The 19,751-nt window shown below is 61.7% G+C and overlaps 3 protein-coding genes across 4 annotated transcripts; 2 read left to right on the forward strand and 1 right to left on the reverse strand.

The window, feature by feature from the left end:
• Positions 1-348: 348 nt before the first annotated feature.
• On the reverse strand, positions 349-2,077 carry SSNA1 (SS nuclear autoantigen 1). The gene is made up of 3 exons (XM_023227681.2): positions 1,907-2,077; positions 1,419-1,618; positions 349-893 (listed from the first exon to the last, which is right to left on the reverse strand). Exons 1-3 carry the CDS (start codon positions 1,956-1,958, stop codon positions 786-788), a joined length of 360 nt encoding a protein of 119 aa, XP_023083449.1. The 5' UTR covers positions 1,959-2,077; the 3' UTR covers positions 349-785.
• On the forward strand, positions 2,078-15,686 carry ANAPC2 (anaphase promoting complex subunit 2). 2 transcript variants are annotated; one of them, XM_023227679.2, is made up of 13 exons: positions 2,078-2,269; positions 2,582-3,204; positions 4,512-4,644; positions 5,817-5,991; positions 6,487-6,606; positions 7,038-7,155; positions 8,673-8,854; positions 9,596-9,737; positions 9,997-10,072; positions 10,140-10,343; positions 14,650-14,779; positions 15,015-15,250; positions 15,325-15,686. In XM_023227679.2, the coding sequence occupies exons 1-13, from the start codon at positions 2,153-2,155 to the stop codon at positions 15,535-15,537; spliced, it is 2,469 nt and encodes an 822-aa protein (XP_023083447.1). In that variant the 5' UTR covers positions 2,078-2,152; the 3' UTR covers positions 15,538-15,686. The 2 variants fall into 2 exon arrangements, with proteins under 2 accessions (XP_023083447.1, XP_023083448.1); XM_023227680.2 differs by having other exon boundaries at positions 4,518-4,644.
• Positions 15,687-18,177: 2,491 nt separating this feature from the next.
• Positions 18,178-19,487, forward strand: TMEM210 (transmembrane protein 210). Its single transcript, XM_023227740.2, has 4 exons — positions 18,178-18,487; positions 18,625-18,760; positions 18,959-18,988; positions 19,226-19,487. Exons 1-4 carry the CDS (start codon positions 18,400-18,402, stop codon positions 19,413-19,415), a joined length of 444 nt encoding a protein of 147 aa, XP_023083508.1. The 5' UTR covers positions 18,178-18,399; the 3' UTR covers positions 19,416-19,487.
• Positions 19,488-19,751: the final 264 nt, after the last annotated feature.

Genomic DNA, 19,751 nt, shown 5'->3' on the forward strand with positions numbered 1-19,751 from the left:
GCTGCTGGATATGCTTGGCATCCCTAGCCGTCTCTCTGGGCTGGGTCCTACGCTGGACACCAGGGTATGGCAGAGAACAGGATGAGCGAGCAGAGCTCCTGAGAGGAGGGTGAGCCGTGGGCCAGTCAGGGGAAGAGGACCAGCGGCCCTGCTGGGGAGGGCTGAGGGTGGCGCTGGCCTGGGCAGGGTGGGCACCCTCAGCGGTGTCCCTGAGGCTAGTTGGGCAGTCACAGGGAGACCACTCCAGACGCCTCTTCCCTCCTTTCCCAAGGGGGAGCCTCAGGCTCTGGCTCTGCGGGTGTCTGGCAGCCCCACGCTGTTGACACGGGCAAGCAGCAGGCTGGCACGGACCGTTACAAAGATAATCTTTATTGATAATCACAGGCCACAGGGGTGAGGCCTGAGGTTTGGGTTCTGGGGTGAAGGAGAACCCCTGTCCCCTGCCCTGGGCCTCTGCTGGCTGAGGGACAAGCTGAGGGGGCCCCCATGGTGCTCAGACAACCAGGGCCTCCCCGGCAGGGCAGGAGTGTGGGTGCCACAGAGACAGGCCCTTTGCAGAGCTGACCTGGGCCCACCATCCCCATAGCCCGTGTGAGCACAAAGCCCCTGGGTGGGCTGTGCCCTGGCTTGTCAGTGATGCCAGTAGAGGCTGGCAGCCGCCCCTCTCGGCACCGGAGACAGTGAGGGAAGGCAGCTGCTGCCGTGAAGAACAAAGACGCTCTGAGGACAGACTTGTCGGGGCTGAGCTGAGGGGCGCACGGAGGCAGGCCCTGCCCGTGGTCTGGTCAGCTGTCCCTGCCACCGCTACTTTTCTGGTCTGAGGCTGTAGCCTTGGTCAGGTTCCCAGCTTCCCTCTTGAGGACGCTGAGCAAAGTCTGGGAGCTCTCCAGAATCTGGGGCCAGAGAAGTGAGAAAGTTGTTACTGGTCACCTGCTGGGAAGGTCCTAAGCCCCAGCTGCCCTCACACTCAGGTTCTGGGACCTGGCTGTGGGTGCTGTAGCCAAGGGATCCTGTGCGGGGGAAGGCGGAAGCCCAAGGGGACTGGCAGATAGGGTGACAGGGCCCTCTTCCCTCCTGAATCTGACCCAAAACACTTCCTCCCCACCCTCAATGCCAGGCTGGGTTAGCACTGGCTCAAGACGTGGCTCTTCACACTCTAAGCATAAAGAACCACATGGCTAGCGAGAACCGGATGAAGACCAGGACCCAGGATGCCCCAGGCTCCCCAGACAGCCCCACGGTCACTCCCGCAGCAGCCTGGGTTCCTCAATGGGCCTGGCCACGCTGCCCCTGCCCGACATGCCAGCGAGGCACAGACTGCCCACAGCTAGGAGCCCCAGGCGGTCCTGATGCCCTGCCGCGGCTACACCCCTGCCGCGGCTATCCCCTGATGCTCCGCCTGGCCTCCCGAGCTCCACCTTGAGGTAGGCGGCCTCCGTCTCCGCGATGGTCCGGTCGAACTCGTTGCGAGAGGCAATCTTGCGTGCCAGGTTCTCGTTGACGCGGGCCAGCTTCTCTGTCAGCTGCCTCACCTCATTCTGCAGCCGCTGCTTCTCCTCCTCCTCCTCCTGGATCTGCCGGCACAGCTCCTCCCGCTTCTGGCACAGCTCCTCTATGCCTGGGGGGCCGGGAGGGGCGGCGCTGTGGGCCCAGGGCAGGAGCGCGGCGGCGGAGGGCGGGCCTCCTTCCACCCGAGGAAGCCAGAGTCAGGCACCACCCCCGAGCACCTGGCGCGGGGCCTGCGAGCCAGCGAGGGCTCGGGGCCACGGACACCCAGCCCCCGGCACGGAGGGCTCGGCTCAGCCGCGCGATGCCCGCAGCGAGGCGGGTCCAGGGGCACCCCGCTGCGAGCCGGGAACCCGGCCTGCGGCCCTCCCGACCTCCCCGTCCCGGCTGCGCCGCTCACACTTGACCAGCTCGTTGTTGTAGTTCTGCAGCGCCGCGCCCTGCTGGGTCATGGTCAACGCCGCCCGGGACCCCGCCACCCCAACCGCCGCGGAACCAGCGCTGTCCGCGCCTGCGCACGACTCCCTGACGGCGCGCCGAACTAGCGCGTCATCGCTGAGCGCCTTGTGCGCGTCATGGCTGCGCGTGCAGACGTGCGTCATCGCCTCGCGCCGTGCCGAGGGGATCTCGGAGCCGGTGGCTGCAGATGGCGGCGGCAGTTGTGGTGGCGGAGGGGGACAGCGACTCCCGGCCCGGACAGGAGTTGTTAGTGGCCTGGAATACCGTGAGCACCGGCCTGGTGCCGCCGGCTGCACTGGGGCTGGTGAGGCCTGGGAAGAGAGCGGCGGCCCCGCGCGGAGTTTCCGGGACCCTATGCGCTTTGGGGCGGCCACCCGCGGGTTCATACAGCTCTGTCCGTCATCCGCCTCTGCCCTGTCCTGCCACTTTCCACCATCTTTCCGTTTCATTTCGTTCAGCTCCGCTGGCAGCCCTTCCCTAGCTTCGGCCCAACGTCCGGACACCACGGACAGGGGGCAGCGGAGTTTTTGCAGCCTACCCCTCAGCTTCTTCCCTTCCCCGCCTCTCCCCACCTCTATGTTGTGTTCCCCTCGCTTCACGGTTTTCTGCGCTCCAGGTGTCTTCCCGGACCAGCGGTGCAGTCCCGCCAAAGGAAGAGGAGCTCCGGGCGGCGGTGGAGGTTCTGAGGGGCCACGGCCTGCACTCGGTCCTGGAGGAGTGGTTCGTAGAGGTGCTGCAGAACGATCTGCAGGCCAACATCTCCCCTGAGTTCTGGAATGCCATCTCCCAATGCGAGAACTCTGTGGATGAGCCCCAGTGCCTTCTGCTGCTCCTTGACGCTTTTGGCCTGCTGGAGAGCCGCCTGGATCCCTACCTGCGTAGCCTAGAGCTGCTGGAGAAATGGACTCGCCTGGGCTTGCTGATGGGCACCGGTGCTCAGGGGCTGCGAGAAAAAGTCCACACTATGTTGCGCGGAGTCTTGTTCTTTAGTACCCCCAGAACCTTTCAAGAGATGATCCAGCGTCTGTACGGGTGCTTCTTGAGAGTTTATATGCAGAGTAAGAGGAAGGGGGAAGGGGGCACAGACCCGGAACTGGAGGGGGAGCTGGACAGCCGGTATGCCCGTCGCCGGTACTACCGGCTCCTGCAGAGCCCGCTGTGTGCAGGGTGCAGCAGTGACAAGCAACAGTGCTGGTGTCGCCAGGCTCTGGAGCAGTTCCATCAGCTCAGCCAGGTCTTGTGAGTAGTCTGTCCTGATGGCCATGCTCTCGCTCCTTCTGGTTGCTCCCCTGGGTCCAGCTGGCCTCTGCAGAAAGCTGGTGAGCCGTCCTGATAACCAGGAACATGACAGAGAGAGAGTCCAGGGATTCCTGTGCAGTGTGTCCTGGACACAGGTGTCTCTCTTCTGTCACTCACCTGCAGTCCCACGGATCCATGCCTTGCCCGTGGTAAGGCCCTATGTGGCTTGTGTCTGCAGCAGCAAATTTCTTAGCAACTCCAAACTTCTTGGACTCTGCAGAATTCCACTGTGCCTTTTGTCGACCCTGGGGCAAGGAATGATTCTCACCCTCGTCGATGTTCCTTGCCCTGTAATTGTGAACAGAAGCTTGCTGCTGCTGCTCTCCAGGGAGATCAGGTCACTGTGAGGGCAAGCAGTCTCCTTGTCTGGTTCTCTGGAGAGGAGAGGGTTTTGTTGTGAGAGACAGGTCCTGTTGTAGTCCTCTAGCAATTGTCACACCCTCGGCCATTTGTGGTGCCTTTGTCACATTGAACAGAGGTATAGCCATGCAGCTATTTGAGAGGTCTTAGGTGGACTAAAGGAGTGGTCCTGTCGCTGGCAGAGGTCAGGGTGACCATGAAGGGCTTCCGTTGGGCTCATCCCAGCAAAAATTACACAGCAACCTTTCTCATTCTCCTCTGGAGTCCTTTTGCCGCTGTAGACCAGAGACTGCACTGAAAGGCACAAACAGTGGCATCTGTGTTTCTGGGGTCAGGGCAGCGGTGCAACTGGATGTCGTTTCAGAGTTGATCCTAGGAGATAGGGGTAGGGCCCCTGACAGCCACGCCTGCTGCCATGTGCTGCCACTGATCACATGGGGAAGTCCAGTGTCCCTACCTGGACAGAGGCCAGCTGGGTGGGGACAGCAGAGCCTGCGAGTGCTCTATGCTCCGAGTGGCTTCTTGAAGCCTTTGGTACCAGCGCCCCAGGCCAGCCAGGCAAGGAGAGTGGGCTCTGTGCTGTCCCGGCCTTTCCCCTGACAAGGAACAGACACTCCCCAGGGCTGCTCAGTGGAGAATGTGTTGGAATGAGGACCTTGACATGGCTGTCTGGAAATTCCTCAGGGGTCACAGAGGCCCTGGTTCAGGGCTGGCAGGCACAGTGGGCCCCACAGCTGAGGATTGTGGGGAGGTGCGTGCTGGGTGTGGGGGTGTGCGTGTGTGTGCTGCATGCACTCTATAGGCAGGACCGTCCTGGCATGGGGCTGTTCTGGGCTAGAGGGGCCGGTGTGTGCTGTGGGTGCCCCATGGCTAGGACTCTCCTCTAGACACAGGCTCAGTCTGCTGGAGCGGGTCAGTGCCGAGGCTGTGACCACCACCCTGCACCAGGTGACCCGGGAGAGGATGGAGGACCGTTGCCGAGGCGAGTACGAGCGCTCCTTCCTGCGTGAGTTCCACAAGGTGAGGGCCCCTCCTTTGAGCTGTGCCCCGCTGGGGACAGGGGAGTAGGTTTCTGGCAAACCTGACACCTGGCTTCAGAAGCATCCAGAGCATGGAGGCCTGGGTGGGCCCGGACCGGGTGGTGGCTGGAGGTGTCTTGATGTCGGGTAGAGACCAGGACTTCTGGGCCCTGGTGACAGCGAGGACACATCTGAGGTGTGCTCACCAGAGCTGCTCAGAATCCCATGGCTGCAGGCAATACCGGGCCAGGGTCCCCAGGGGCTGCCCCAGGCAGGTGTGATGAAGCCGGGCCCACCAGAAGGGCCAGTGAATGGACCCCATTCTCCTGTTTGCTGCCCTACTTGAGTGTGGACTTGCTTGGCCGGTCCTTCATGGACTGACCTACAGCCAGCCTGCACCACAGCAGGGCGCGAGACACCCTCACATGGGGCCTCCAGGCCTCTGCACTGTTGGGGTGTGGTCTGGGGCTCTGCTCTGGACTCCCAGGGCCATAGGGGAGCTGGGCCCACCCATGTGGGTCCCCCCACCCTGTTCCCACATGTCACCTGTCCTTTCCTCAGTGCTTCGGAGTCCACCTACTGAGGTGCAGATTGGCTGTGATGTCAGGCTTTCAAAGAGAGAGGGCATCCCCACAGCGGTGGGCAAGAGTGGGCAGTAGGGTGGAGAGGGTGAACATCCATGCGGTCTTGTCACTGGGTAGCAGGTCTGTGGGATGTGTGCACGCCTGGGCCCCCGCGGTGGAATTGCCGTCTAGGGGTTTGTGCTCACTCAGAGACGCTCTTGTGATGTGCGGTGTCGTCTGCATGGCGGGGGAGTGGGGGCTGGTCACATGTTTGGTCTCAAGGGCGTGTTTATCCATTTAAGTGGGGGCAAATGTGCACGGGCCACGTGTGTCCGTCGCGTCTCATGCTAGGGCTTCTGTTGCCAGTGATAAGTGTGGGCACTGGTGCGTGTGAGAGGCATGAAGACCGCAGGGGGGCCGGGACATCGCCTTTTGGGCCATCACCCACCCTGCAGGTTTTGATGTGCTTCCGCCTCCAGACACAGGTGGCCTTCGGGCTCCCCTCGGTCCTGGCCGACAGAGTGGGTGGCCGCGAGGCTCCTCCCAGCCTGTGAGTCAGCCTGGGGCTCACCCTGCCTTCCTACAGCTCATGCTAGTGTTCTCCCGACAGTGGATCGAGCGGGTGGTCGGCTGGCTCGGCAAGGTGTTCCTGCAGGACAGCCCCGCCAGGCCTGCGTCTCCTGAGGCCGGCAACACCCTGCGCCGCTGGCGCTGCCACGTGCAAAGGTTCTTCTACCGCATCTACGCCAGCCTGCGCATCGAGGAGCTCTTCAGCATCATCCGAGGTTGTCCCGCCCCGGCCTCGGGGTCCTCTCTCCTGTCTGGGGAGCCTTCCTAGGACGTTCGCCGTGTCTCCTCTGTGTCAGAGTCTGGGCTCCCCGTGCCTTTGCTGTCGCTCTTGCAGGGGGGTGCGCTGGGCAGGGCTGCGACCCTCCCCACCGCGGGCGTCCCCTATGCCTGGATCAGGGCAGTTGTGGCAGATGCTGGACAGTGCTTCTAGGTGTCCATCTACATTTTTTTAATTGACTATGTTTTCCCTTGTTCTTGGCTCTTGCTGGGGACTGGCCCCTGGGTGTTGCTCTGTCCACCCTGTTTCATTGTGGTCAAATGCATCAGCACGCCAAAGTGTCCGGGGGGACGTCTGGTGCCTAGCAGGTGGTCTCATCATCTTCCTGGGGCTGGCAAGCGCATGTCCTCTCACACGCTGCACACACCCTGCAGCAGCCCGCACGTGCACACACATCTGTGTCTGTCCCTGAGGGATGTTCCTCTTCTTGTAGACTTTCCCGACTCCCGGCCAGCCATCGAGGACCTCAAGTACTGCCTGGAGAGGACAGACCAGAGGCAGCAGCTGCTCGTGTCCCTCAAGGCTGCTCTGGAGACTCGGCTCCTGCATCCAGGTGCTGTGTGCTGCCCGGCTGCCCAGCGCTCGGGGCTTAGACACTCACCAGGGTGCCCACGTCCAGGGAGCCTGGGGCCCAGTCTGCTAGCCCTGGACTTGTAGGTCTAAGGAAGAAATGGGTTGAGAAGCAGTTGGCGAGGTCCTTAGGGGATCTCGAGTGCCCATCAGCTTGCTTGTTTCTTCTTTGAAGTGAGTCGGGACTGACTGGTAGGTCTGAGGTGATGAGACTTAATTCTCTCAGAACAGACCACCCTGCAGGGCAGGGCCTGTGAGCAGGTAGAGATGGGGTTGGGGGGACAAGGGAACAAGGCTGCAGTGGGGACCTGTGGACCACCTGACCGGCATGGCCAGCTGTCTACTCGGGCGTTGGCCCCTGGGAGGCTGTGGTCCTGGGCACTGCATAACTGCTGGCCTCTGCCCTGGCTGTAGGTGTCAACACGTGTGACATCATCACTCTCTACATCTCTGCCATCAAGGCGCTGCGTGTGCTGGACCCTTCCATGGTCATCCTGGAGGTCGCCTGTGAGCCTATCCGCCGCTACCTGAGGTGAGGGCCGCAGCTGGCCCAGGAGCCACTGGGACCCCCGGCATCCTGCTGAGCTCCGCGTGGTCCTTGGGGGCAGCCAGAGGGTGTGCTCAGCCCTCAGGACACAAGGTCTCCCCCAGCTGGGGGAGTGCACAGGATCAGGCCCAGGGCTCTTTCCTTTCCTCTTGCCCGTGCCAGTGTCACACGGTGTCACCGTGCCCTCTGCGTGCAGCTGCCAGAGGCCCACCACAGCCCTTCCTCTGCTTCCTCCTTTCCAGTACAGAGAGAATCTCTTTCACTTGGCCTCGCCTTGGTGCTGACCAGCCCCCCAGGCTGACCAGGCAAGGAGAGTGGGCTCTGTGCTGTCCCAGCCTTTCCCACAACAAGGAACAGACACTGCCCGGGGTTGTTCGGTGGAGAATGTGTTGGAATGAGGACCTTGATGTGGCTGTCTGGAAATTCCTCAGGGGTTGCAGGGGCCCTGGCTCAGGGCTGGCAGGCACAGTGGACCCCAGAAGCTGAGCAGTAGGAGCCGGTGGGAATCTGGCGCCTATCTGGACTTGTTTGGTGCTTTGTGGCTGTAACTGGCCTGGCTTCTGGGCCAGTTCCTTTTTTTTTTTTTTTTTTTTTTCAGAGTCGCCCAGGCTGGAGTGCATTTGTGCATTCTCGGCTCACTGCAAGCTCTGCCTCCTGGGTTCACGCCATTCTCCTGCCTCAGCCTCTGCAGTAGCTGGGACTACAGGCGCCCGCCACGATGCCCAGCTAATTTTTTTTTTTGTAGTTTTAGTAGAGATGGGGTTTCACTGTGTTAGCCAGGATAGTCTCGATCTCCTGACTTCCTGATCTGCCTGCCTCGGCCTCCCAAAGTGCTGGATTACAGGCGTGAGCCACCCCACCTGGCCTTTTTTTTTTTTTTTCCGAGACAGGCTCTTGCTGTGTCGGAGTGTGGAGGCAGAATCCTGTCTCCCTGCAGCCTCGGACACCTGGGCCTAAGTCTTCCTGGCTCAGTGTCCCTAAGTGCTGGGAGTGCGCTCGCAGCTCCTGCTGTTCCCGTGTTGGGTTTATTTGTTTTTTTTTTTGAGACGGAGTCTCGCTCTCTCGCCCAGGCTGGAGTGCAGTGGCTCGACCTCAGCTCACTGCAAGCTCCGCCTCCCGGGTTTATGCCATTCTCCTGCCTCAGCCTCCCGAGTAGCTGAGACTACAGGTGCCCGCCACCTCGCCCGGCTAGTTTTTTGTATTTTTTAGTAGAGACGGGGTTTCACTGTGTTAGCCAGGATGATCTCGATCTCCTGACCCCGTGATCCACCCGTCTCGGCCTCCCAAAGTGCTGGGATTACAGGCTTGAGCCACCGCGCCCGGCCAGGGTTTATTTGTTTTTAATGAGTCTGACGGGTCTGTCTTTAATACACAGCCTGTCACACTGAGTGTAGAGGCAGGGTCGGTGGTGCTGGCCTAGATGGGGCCAGGACTGGGGTGAGTGGTGGGAGGTGCACGCAGGATGTCCACACTGTGGGCAACAGCAGCACTCACGTCGGCAGGACACGGGAGGACACGGTGCGGCAGATCGTGGCCGGGCTGACGGGGGACTCGGACGGGACAGGGGACCTGGCTGTTGAGCTGTCCAAGACCGACCCTGCAAGCCTGGAGACAGGCCAGGACAGTGAGGATGACTCCGGCGAGCCGGAGGACTGGGTCCCGGACCCCGTGGATGCCGATCCAGGTCAGCCCCGCACAGCCCCTTTCACCAGCGGGGTGGGGGCTTCAGCCAGGCCGTCTGCTCTGGACTCATCTCTGTCACAGAGCTTGGCTGTGTCAGGTGTGGCCAGTGTCCCAGAGGCTTGAGGGTGTCAAAGGTCAGGGCAGTGCTCCACCCCCCCGCCGGCCTGGACAGGCCCATGATGGGCTGTGTTCCTCCGTGGCTAGTCACTGGCCGTGGGGGATGGCCTGCCTCACACTGCTTGTGAGCTGTGGGGTGTTCCTGCCCTGCCACTGCACCTGGCAGAGGAGTGAAGATGTGGGTGGCCCCTGAGCCCCATACTGATTTGGCCTCAGAGTCCTGTTAGGGTGCCAGCTCCTGCTCAAGAGCCCGTCTGTGCCTGGCCCTCGTCGGCGAGGGCTCTGAGGGCTGTGGGGCCCAGGCCTGGCCCCTGCCCTGGCACAGATGGTAAGTCTTCAATACATCTTTAGTCTCAGAGGAAAACCCCAGGACCTTTGGCTTGTCCCCTAAGCCTGCATGGGGGTCCCGGGAGGTCCCTGTGAGGTGGGAGGGGCTGGGGATTGAAGCTTTTGCTACAGGACCTGACTCCAGGTCTCCCGGGAGGCGCTGGGCTGCTCCCAGCCTTGAGGGCCTTCAGGAAGAGCCCTGCCAGGCTGTGCCGTCTGGCTGGGCAGGTTGGGAGGGGGGTGGCCCTGTCCTTGCCCCGGTGCCTGTCAGGTGACACCCCTGCCCCCACCATGCCAGGGAAGTCGAGCTCCAAGAGGCGCTCATCAGACATCATCAGCCTGCTGGTCAGCATCTACGGCAGCAAAGACCTCTTCATCAACGAGTACCGCTCGCTGCTGGCCGACCGCCTGCTGCACCAGTTCAGCTTCAGCCCTGAGCGGTGAGGCCCACGATGCACCGGTCATCTCCAGGGGTACAGGGCCTTTGCCAAGCCTCTGTCGGGACAGGGCTCTGATCCCGTGCCTGGGGCCTGGTTGGAGCTGTGCTTTCGCACCCACTCCTGGCTGGAGATGTGCTAGCCATCGGGGTGCCCACACAGGACCCCTGCTCTGCCTGGGGGGCACCCCCGTGCCCTGCTACAGGTGCTCCTTGGGGCTGGGGCTCACCGCGACACCCTGCCCAGACGCTCATCTTTCCAGGGAGATCCGCAACGTGGAGCTGCTGAAGCTGCGCTTTGGCGAGGCCCCAATGCACTTCTGCGAGGTCATGCTGAAGGTAGGTCCCAGTCCCGCCCACTGCCCGGCCGCCCCACAGGTCCCCCGTGACACTGGCTCCTCCTCAGGACATGGCGGACTCCCGCCGCATCAACGCCAACATCCGGGAGGAGGACGAGAAGCGGCCGGCGGAGGAGCAGCCACCGTTTGGGGTCTACGCTGTCATCCTGTCCAGTGAGTTCTGGCCACCCTTCAAGGACGAGAAGCTCGAGGTCCCCGAGGACATCAGGGCAGCCCTGGAGGCTTACTGCAAGAAGTACGAGCAGCTCAAGGTACCTCCATGCCGGGCCGCCCCATGGGCCCTCGGCACCCCCATCCTGCGCTGCGGGGCTCCCAGCAGCCTGATACCTGTGGCCGCCCCGTTGTCACCCGAGTGTCTCTGGGTTGGTCCCGTCTCGCAGTCACCCCTGCAGGAGAGGGAGTAGGTCTGGCCCACACTCCATCCGCCTTCCTCCCAGCAACCCTGTGCGCCTGTGAGCGAGAGTCCCCGTGGCCACAGGAGCTTGGGCCGGCTGTGCTGGGCCCAGGTCTCTTGACTGCTTTACAGGGACCCCTGTGGCCACAGCAGGCCCCGCCCTGTGAGCGTTTCCTCCTCTTTCACCATCCGCCCTCTGCCTCTCAGAACCGGGGCTTGGGGTGCCTTGTGTCACTGCAGGGAGGCAGCCGGGGAGCCAGGGTTGCCCTCTACCCAGGGCAGCACTCCCGAGCACACCTGATTCCCAGGACTGCAGCCCTGCCCCCTTCTCCAGTTCTGTTTCCTCCAGAACTACCTTTGCAGGCTCTAGCGGTACTTGAGGACTGGGGCTGTGGGTCTGTGGTGGGAATAGGAGGGAAGCAGATGTGCTCTGGGGAGTGGAGGTCACTGGCACACGGGGACAGTGCGCCCAGAGTGATGGCGTTGGCCACGTTTGGCTCACAAGCCCTGACAGCACTGCCGATCCCAGCAGTCCCAGGACAGGCGTCCAGAGCCCGAGAGATGGGACCAGGCTTGGAGGTTGTTTCCCTGAGCTCATAGTCAGGTGAGATGTGTCGGCTGGGGGAGGAAGGGGTTAGGATAGCCATCACAGGCAGGTTCCAGGGCTTTCAGTCTGATGTGTGGGGCCTGTGAGGCCTCCAGTATGCCCAGCAAGTGCTCAGGACTGGGGGGAGCCGGGCACCCCAGCGGGGGAAATGTGAGGAGAGGGTCCTGGGGCACAGCCGGCATCCAGGCTGCAGACCCCAACCCCAGGAGCCCCAGGAGGGGGATGGTCCAGCCTCAGCCAGGGCCGGAGGAACAGTCTTAGGACAGAGCCGCCAGGAGGCTGGCAGGTGGGGCTGAGTTCAAGGGAGGGTCCGCAGCTTCTCCAGGTCTGCTGTCAAGAAGGCTGGACTTAGATGTGTGTTCTTTTTTTCTTTTGCAAGTAAGAGGGCCTTGCTGTGTTGACCGGCCAAAGGAACTTACTCCTAGGGGAGGGCAGGGCAGTATCAAGGGGTGCGCTTCCTTCCAGAGACAAGACAAGGGGAGGCCAGGCAGAGGCGCCCAGGGCGGGAGGCTAAGGGGCTCTGCTAGGGCCGGGCTGCTGACCATGGTGGCAAATGCCTGCTGCCTCCCTCCAGGCCTCAGCTTGGCTCTGGAAGAGCCCAGGTGTCCCTTGCAGCTTGTGGAGGGTCCGTGTGGCTCCTGCCTGCTCTTGGTGGAAAGGAGGGCCCTGGAGGGGGTCTGGGTGGCTTGCGCCTGCTTCCAGTTGAAAGGAGTGCCCTGGCAATCCCCGCACCTCCAGCTGTGGCCTGTGCTACAGCCTGGCATCTCTGGAGCCTGCGGGCACCGTGCCCTGCTGCGTTCTGGTACACATCATCCGTGTGGCCGGGCTGCATGCTCGGTCCCTTTCCCCTGCCCCTTCTGGCTGCTTCAGGCTCTCCAGTGCCACTTCCAGGTGAGGTCCCACTTTCCTTCCTCCAGGGTCCCGCCTCGGGTCCCAGGCATGGCTCAGCCACTGCCCATTGCTCAGGCCTGAAGTGCTGGGACAGCCACACTCCAGTGCCCTTTGTCTTAACCTCAGTGGGACACAGGAGTAGCTCAGGAAGGCCCTGGGGCTGTGCTGAGGGGTCCCACCAGCAGAGCTCCTGGCCGAGGGACCTTGCTGGACACCTGGCTGGCCATGCAGCCCGCAGTGTCTATCCCTGAGCCGGCTGCTTCTGAGCCCTTGCATCCGTCCTGCTGCAGGCTGACCAGTGGCGTTTGTGGAGGTCACGGCCTCGGAGCCAGAGCTAGGACCAAGGCAAGCCACTGACTCCTCCTCCATTTTCTGTCCATAAAGAGAGGGTTGTTTCTGTTAAGAGCTGCCGGATCCTGGAAGGACTCAGGAGCCCTTGGCCCACAGAGCAGGTGTGTCAGTGCCCCGGTGCCACCGGCACAAAGTACCACAAACCAGGGGCTTAGAAGAAACGTACCATCTTACAGGCCAGCGGGGCCCTCGACGGCTCTAGGGGAAGCTGCCTCCTCCCCTCTTCCAGCTTCTGGGGGCTCCAGGAGCTCCTGAGCCTGTGGCTGCCTTGCTCTGGTCTCGGCCGTGTCGCCCATGATGTTCCCCCGTGTCTCTGTTCCTGTCTCCCTCTTAGAAGGACACTCACTCTATTCCAGGGTGATGTCATTTTAATTACATCTTTAATGACCATATTTCCACATAAGATCCCATCAGAGGCACTGGGAGTTAGGGGTTCATGTGTCTTTTTTCGAGGGGCACAATTCAGTGCATAACACTCTGCCCCATGGCGGGTCCCTCCAGCATGCAAGTGACAACCCCAATAGCCCCCAAAATCTTCACCATTTCAGCATCAACTCCAAGTCCAAAAATCCCATCTAAATATCGTCCACACAAAGTTCCACATCTCAGCATGTAAATACCACGTAAACGAGGTGCGGGCGAGGCTTGGAGTGTACTCCACTCCTCTCCAGCTGGGACACTGAAATCAGGCAACAGATGATCTGTTTCAAAAGTTCCACCGTAAGACAAGCATAGACATTCCCACCCCAAAAGGGAAAACTGGGAGGAAAAAGGTTGGCAGGTCCCAAGTGAGTTCAAACCCAGCAGCTGAAATTCCAGTTGACTTCCAGGCCTGCACATCCTCTTTGGCTCCCTGCTCTGTCCTCGGCCTGCAGGGGCAGCCCCACCTCGTCAGCTTCGGCCTTGGCCTCTGCGGCTCTGCTCTTGGAGCCTGGCTTCCTTTCAGTCCAGCCTGGCAGCACTTCAGATGGTATAAAATTCTCACACACCTTATTGGCTTATCATGCAGCTCACCAGTGTCCAAGTCCTCAGACAGATGGGTCCACAGCCCTTTCCCAGAGGCCCCACCTGTCCCTGTCTGCTGCTGAGATGGTTAGTTGGATGCACAGGTCACATCTCATCTCTAGCAAACCCTGGTCCAACCACACCCTTGGCCACGTCTCAGCTGCCTGGATACAGCATTTTTCAGATCCCCAAGGGCTGGTGCCTTTTTGCTTAATGGTTCCTGCCTCACTGATGGTTTCCCTCTTGTATTCTGCTGTAAGTAGCAAGGAGAAGCCAGGTGGCACTTTCCACACTGCTTGGAAATCTCCTCAGCTGAATGTCCAGGCTCATCAGCTGTAGGCCCCACCATGCACCCAACAGTAGAGCACCAGCCAGCCAAGCTCTCTGCTGCCTCTTCCGGTTCCCAGTAGCACACTCATTTCCACCTGAGACCTCACTGGAAGCACCTGTTGGGTCGGCATTGCTGCTGGTATCCAGTCTGTGATGCTGTGTGTGTTCTCCAAGACGCCGGCAGCTCTCTTCTCCTGGCCGTTTCCAGGCTTGTCTTCACACCTTTCTACCAACAGTTGCGCAGGCCCTCACCGTAGTTCTTCCAGCCTCTCCCCATCACCCACTTCCAAAGCTGCTGCCACAGTTCTGGGTGTTCGGTTTCCACAGCGCCCTTCCTGGTACCAAAATCTGTTCATTTCTTGTGGCTGCTGTAACAAAGTGTCACAAACTGGGTGGCTTAAAACAGAAATAGATTGTCTTAGTTCTGGAGGCTGGAAGTCCAAGATGAAGGTATTGGCAGGGCCCCGTTCCCTCTGAAACCTCTTAGAGACCTCCGTTGCCCCCCAGTTTCTGGTGTTTGCCACAGCCCTTGGTGTTTCTTGGCTTGTGGCCGCATTGCTCCAGGTGGCCTCTGTCTTCGTGTGGCTGCCTCCCCGCCTGCCTGTGTCTTCCCATCTTTCCTTTGCTTAGAAGGACCCCGGTCATTTGGATTAGGGTGCACCCCACTCCAGTGTGACCTCAGTTATATCTGCATCAACCCTGTTGTAAATACAGCCACATTTCCAAGCACTGGGGGTTAGGAAGCAGATGTAGCCTTTTCGGGGCACACCTTATGACGCTGGCCCCATTGCCATTTCATGGTGGCTGAGCAGGTAGGGATCCCATCCAGTCCCGTGTTCTCGCTGCTCACCTGCCTGGCAGAGTGGGGTGGGGCAGGTTGGCTTTGGGAGCCCCTTTCTTACCCGGTACCAGGTGGCAGAGCCCATGGGCCTGAGCCCCCTGCAGCTGAGCTGCCCAAGCTGACCCTAGCCCTCCTTAGGCCATGCGGACCCTCAGTTGGAAGCACACCCTGGGCCTGGTGACCATGGACGTGGAGCTGGCTGACCGCACGCTGTCTGTGGCTGTCACCCCAGTACAGGCGGTGATCTTGCTGTATTTTCAGGACCAAGGTGAGCCCACCAGCCCCTAGCTAATCTGCCCCGGCCACACGGCCCAGCTGTGGGTGAAGGACTGTTCCCCAGTGAGGGTGTGGTTTGGGGCAGCTGCGCCAGCAGGCAGCGCCCTTCCCTTTCCCACGGGCAAGGCAGGGTGGTCTGGGAGCCCCCCAACCTCTGGGCTGACAGGAGGCAGGGGAGGTGCAGGCTGTGCCCAGTCTGCCTAGTGTCCCGGTCACTCTGCACGCAGCCAGCTGGACCCTGGAGGAACTGAGCAAGGCAGTGAAGATGCCCGTGGCACTGCTGCGGCGGCGGATGTCTGTGTGGCTGCAGCAGGGCGTGCTGCGCGAGGAGCCCCCTGGCACCTTCTCTGTCATTGAGGAGGAGCGGCCTCAGGACCGGGACAACATGGTGCTCCTGGACAGTGACGATGAGAGCGACTCCGGCATGGCCTCCCAGGCTGACCAGAAGGAGGAGGAGCTGCTGGTGCGTGTGCGGGCCCGTGGGGGGTGGTGGGGAAGGCCTGCGGGTGCCTGATGAGGGCTGGCCTGTGTCCGCAGCTCTTCTGGACATACATCCAGGCCATGCTGACCAACCTGGAGAGCCTCTCGCTGGATCGTATCTACAATATGCTCCGCATGTTTGTGGTGACCGGGCCTGCGCTGGCGGAGATTGACCTACAGGAGCTGCAGGGCTACCTGCAGAAGAAGGTGCGGGACCAGCAGCTCGTCTACTCGGCTGGCGTCTACCGCCTGCCCAAGAACTGCAGCTGATGCACCCGCCCACCTGCCCGCCAGGCGCTGCTCTGCAGGTGCTCTCGTCCTCCCATGCCAGCCCCTGCCCGCCTGTGTCCCAGAATGCACTGCTCAGGGGCACGCCCCTCCACACCCACAGTGTGCAGATTAAAGCAAGTCAGGTCATCTTTTTCTATCCTGGTGGCTTTGTAGGGCCCCCCAGATGCTCCTCTATCCTGGGCCTCTCTCAGCCTGGCAGGGCCTGTTCCTCAGCAGCAGGCGAGGGGCCACCCAGGCCTACACATCTGCACTGGGAATCAGCCTCCTGAGAGCTTCCCGGGCCGCCCCCTCCCGGGTGCTCAGGAATCAGCCTCCTGAGAGCTTCCCGGGCCGCCCCCTCCCGGGTGCTCAGGGAGCCGCGCGTGAAGGCCCACGTCACACCTGGGCCATGGCTCAGGCAGCCACGTCCTAGGGCTTGGTGCTACCTGCCAGACCTCCAGCTCCATCCCTGTGCCTCTGGCCTTTGAAAGGAGGCCTGGGGTCACCCCCACGTGCCAGGCCAGGAGGTCTCCGGCGAGGCTGGGATGTTGCATGGGTTCGGTCGGAATTGCTTAGGCTGGCGAATGACCTCTTGGCCAACATGCCTCATCTCCGGCAGCAAGGCTTTGCTCAAGGCTCTGCTCAAGGCTATGCCCTGGTGGCCAGAGGGACTGGGCACTTGTCCCCTGCTCCACACTTGGGCAGGGTGGCCGCAAAGCTCAGCCTCACAGGTGTGCCTCGGAAAGGCAGGTCGCCTCCATGTCCCCCACGTGTGGTCATGCGTGTGCAGGCTGCCCAGGGCCTGTCCCAGAGGCTGGCACTGGGAGAGGGAGACACCACAAAGCTGAACAAGGGCCCTAGGGTCCAGCTCTGGGCTCTTCTGCTGCTAAAACCTGGGCCTCTCTCCCAGAGGTGCCATTTCCAGGCCAGACATGTTCCACCCCGATGGTGCCGTCCTCCCGGGGGACAAAGGCCCTTTGAACTGGCGCCTCAAGTCCGGCTCCTGCTGCAGCACCTTCCCAGGCTGTGAGCTGCGCCTGGCTTCAGTGCTCCCGCCGCTCTCCCCAATACCCTTGCTGGTTCCCACATGTCCACTGTCCTGGGCTCTTGCAGCCGCCGCCCAGCACCCTTCCACTTCTCCAGATCTGGCCTGTTTGAGCCGTCCTGCTCCATGGACATGCCTGCACCCTCCTGACTCTGGAGAACTCTGTTTGCCTCGGGGCTTGAAGGAGGAAGTGGTTGGGATTAGGCAGGTGTCAGATGCACAGCCTCTGGCCATCAGGCCTCTGCCCTGCCAAGGAGGGCGGCTTCCGCCCGTGTGGTATCTCCCCTCTAGCCCTGGGCCCTGCCACCTGCTCCACTTCACTCCAAGGCTGTCTGTGCTGCTGTCACGAAGAGGGACCCCTCTACTGAATTCTGGTGTGGGGGGCTCCCGATTGCTCTGACGCCCACTGTCTCCCCTCAGGCGGTGGCCTTGCCTGGATCCCGCTGATCATGGCCACCACCTGGCCCCAGGCTGGGTGTGCCATTGTTTTAAGCAGGATAGAAACCTGTTGGGCTGGCCTGTCCGGTGTCACTGCCAGCCTGGCTCTGGCAAACCTTTTGTTCTGTGTCTGTGAATTCCATCGCTGGATGTGTCCTGAAGACAAGGGTGAAAGGTGCATGTCAGGTCACGGTGTCACTCAGCAAGTCAGAGGTCCGAGGACTCCAGCAGGAGGGTGTCTGTCAACAGGCAAGGGGGTCCCTGGTGACCAGGGCTACTGGGGCCAGGCTGTGCCTGCCCTGCCACCCCCGCCCCCACACCCCATGGGTCCTGAGCTGGCAGGAGGCCTGGCCTTGGTTGGCTGTGGGGCAGGTGTTTCCTTCTGCTGCCTGGCAGTTTGCTTGGCAGGTTCAGAGGAGGGGAGGCTGGGGGGCAGGGGCCTCTCTCCCAGCCTGGAACAGCAGGTTCAGGAAGGAGGCTGAAATTAACCCTGGCCATGCTGGCCTGTGGTCAACTTCCTTGGGCAACGCTTGCCTTTTCTGCAGAGGGAACAGTCCCTGGGGCTCCAACTTCAGTGACACCTTTAGTCTGGAGCCTTGGATGGGGGATGTCTGGGAGGCAAGGCTTGGGGTACTGCTCAGATAGGGGTGGCTAGTGTCTCCCAGACCTTTCCAGGTTGATGGGGGATTCCCTTGTGTGCCAGCAGCCCTTCTGACCTGAGCTTTGCCAGGGCATGAACCAGACCCTCCCAGAAGCAGTGGGGAGGGAGGCTGAGTGCAAGCCCACCTGCTTAGCCCTCCTTGGCCCCTTCCTGCCCCGGCCCTGGAGAAAGGTGACCTGCAGCCAGCTGGGGCCCAGCCCACACGCTGAGCTGCCACAGTCCTTATGCTGGGAGGGAGCTGAGGCCAAGGCTGCCTACCGCCCACCCCCCAAGGTTGCCAGGCCACTGCACCCACATCAGGGCCTGGAGTGCTGTCCACCTCCTTTCACTGTGAAGGACTTGGCCAGGCGTGGTGGCTCACATCTATAATCCCAGCACTTTGGGAGGCCGAAGCGGGCAGATCATGAGGTTAGGAGATCGAGACCATCCTGGCGAACACAGTGAAACCACTGTGAAGGACTGCCCGTAAGACCAGGCCAGCCCCATTGCTGCCTCTGCCTCAGAACTGGCCTGAGCTGGCTGTTCTCTCAGGCCTCTGTCCACCCTACCTGTCCCATTCCCAGGGCTGCTTTTGTCAGTGGCTCCCTGAATCGTGGTGCCCGAGGGCAAATGACACACTGGCACCGTGAGGCCCCCCACCCCCACCTCACAGTCCCACTGTGAAGTCAGCGCCTTCCAATAGTTCCGTCAGAGGTGTGCAGTGGGGCCAGGGCTGGACATGGCCCCCGGTCCCCAGCCTGCGTCCTGCCTGCGTGGCGGCCCCCTGGGCCTCACATGTCTGTCTCTTCTGCTCATCCCTGCTACAGGTGCCTCCTCCTGCCCCCGCACCCCGCTCCCAGCCAGGGCTCCCCTTTCCCAGGCAAGGCGGGAGCTCTGGTGTCCTTCTGGGGGCCCTCCACAGGCAGGTGACCAGCCCCGTGGCTATGTGGCCCTGTCTTTGCAGCTGGAACCTACTGTGAATGCAGCCTTGGCCTCAGCCGCGAGGCCCTCATCGCCCTCCTTGTGGTGCTGGCGGGCGTCAGTGCCAGCTGCTTCTGTGCCCTTGTCATCGTGGCAGTTGGTGTCTTGCGGGCCAAGGAGTGCGTGAACCCCGGGGCCGGGAGTGGATGGGAGTGAGGCCAGGCTGCCTGCCCAGGGCCCTCGGTCTCGCAAGCGGGGCCTTTACCCCCTGGGTGGGCTGTCACCTGGGGTAGGAATGGTGTTTCCTAGGCGTGTGTTGGGGGAGGTTCGGGGGCCCAACACTGTTCCAGGACTCATGTCGGCCTTCATCCCCTTAGTGAAACATGCCCGAGACTAGTGGACAACAGGTGAGCACCAGGGAGGCCCTCGGTGGGGGGTGCGCTGTCTCAAGGGAGGTCCTGGGGCGGGGCGTGCTGTCTTAGGGGAGGCCCTTGGCGTGGGAAGCTATCCCAAGAGAGTCCCTGGAGGAGGAGGGGTGCTGTCCCAGGGGAGGCCCTTTGTGGGACTGCACTGTCCCAGACACTGGCCTGCCCTGGAGGATCAAGACTTCACCAGCTTGTGCTGACCTGGCCCCTGTCATGCAGGTTGGTGGAGAATTTTGGAGTCCAGGAAAATCGCATGGACCTGCACCCGGTATACGTGGAGTCCCAGCTAATGGACGCTGACCTGGAGGTCTCCATGATGCCACCACTAGAGGATCAGAGCCTTGTGGTCATTCCCATGGAGGCTTCTCCAGAGGAGCCGCCGCCACCCCCGCCCCTACCACCTGAGTAGGGCTGAGGGCAGCTGGGGGAGGGGAATTAAAGTGTATTTAGTGGTTGTGCACTGTCCTCCCTGCAGGCTCTCACACCCCTCAAGGCTGCATCATGGGGGATGCACACGCATATGGGTCTCATCAAAGCAGGGCGCCCAGGCCCCACACCAGGTTCCCCTGTTCCTCTGCCCCAGGGCAGGAAACCAAACCCATAATGTTTCCACCTTCTCTACCACAGCTGGTCAGCCCTGCTCCTCCCTACACCCTGCTTTGGAAAGCCCCTAGAACAGGACCTGAAACTGGCAACTCCGAAGGGCGCTGGGTTTAACAGGAGGACTTGGGCTGATACCCCTGCC

This window comes from Piliocolobus tephrosceles, chromosome 14, assembly GCF_002776525.5.
Source record: "Piliocolobus tephrosceles isolate RC106 chromosome 14, ASM277652v3, whole genome shotgun sequence".
In the NCBI taxonomy this organism is placed as follows: domain Eukaryota; kingdom Metazoa; phylum Chordata; class Mammalia; order Primates; family Cercopithecidae; genus Piliocolobus; species Piliocolobus tephrosceles.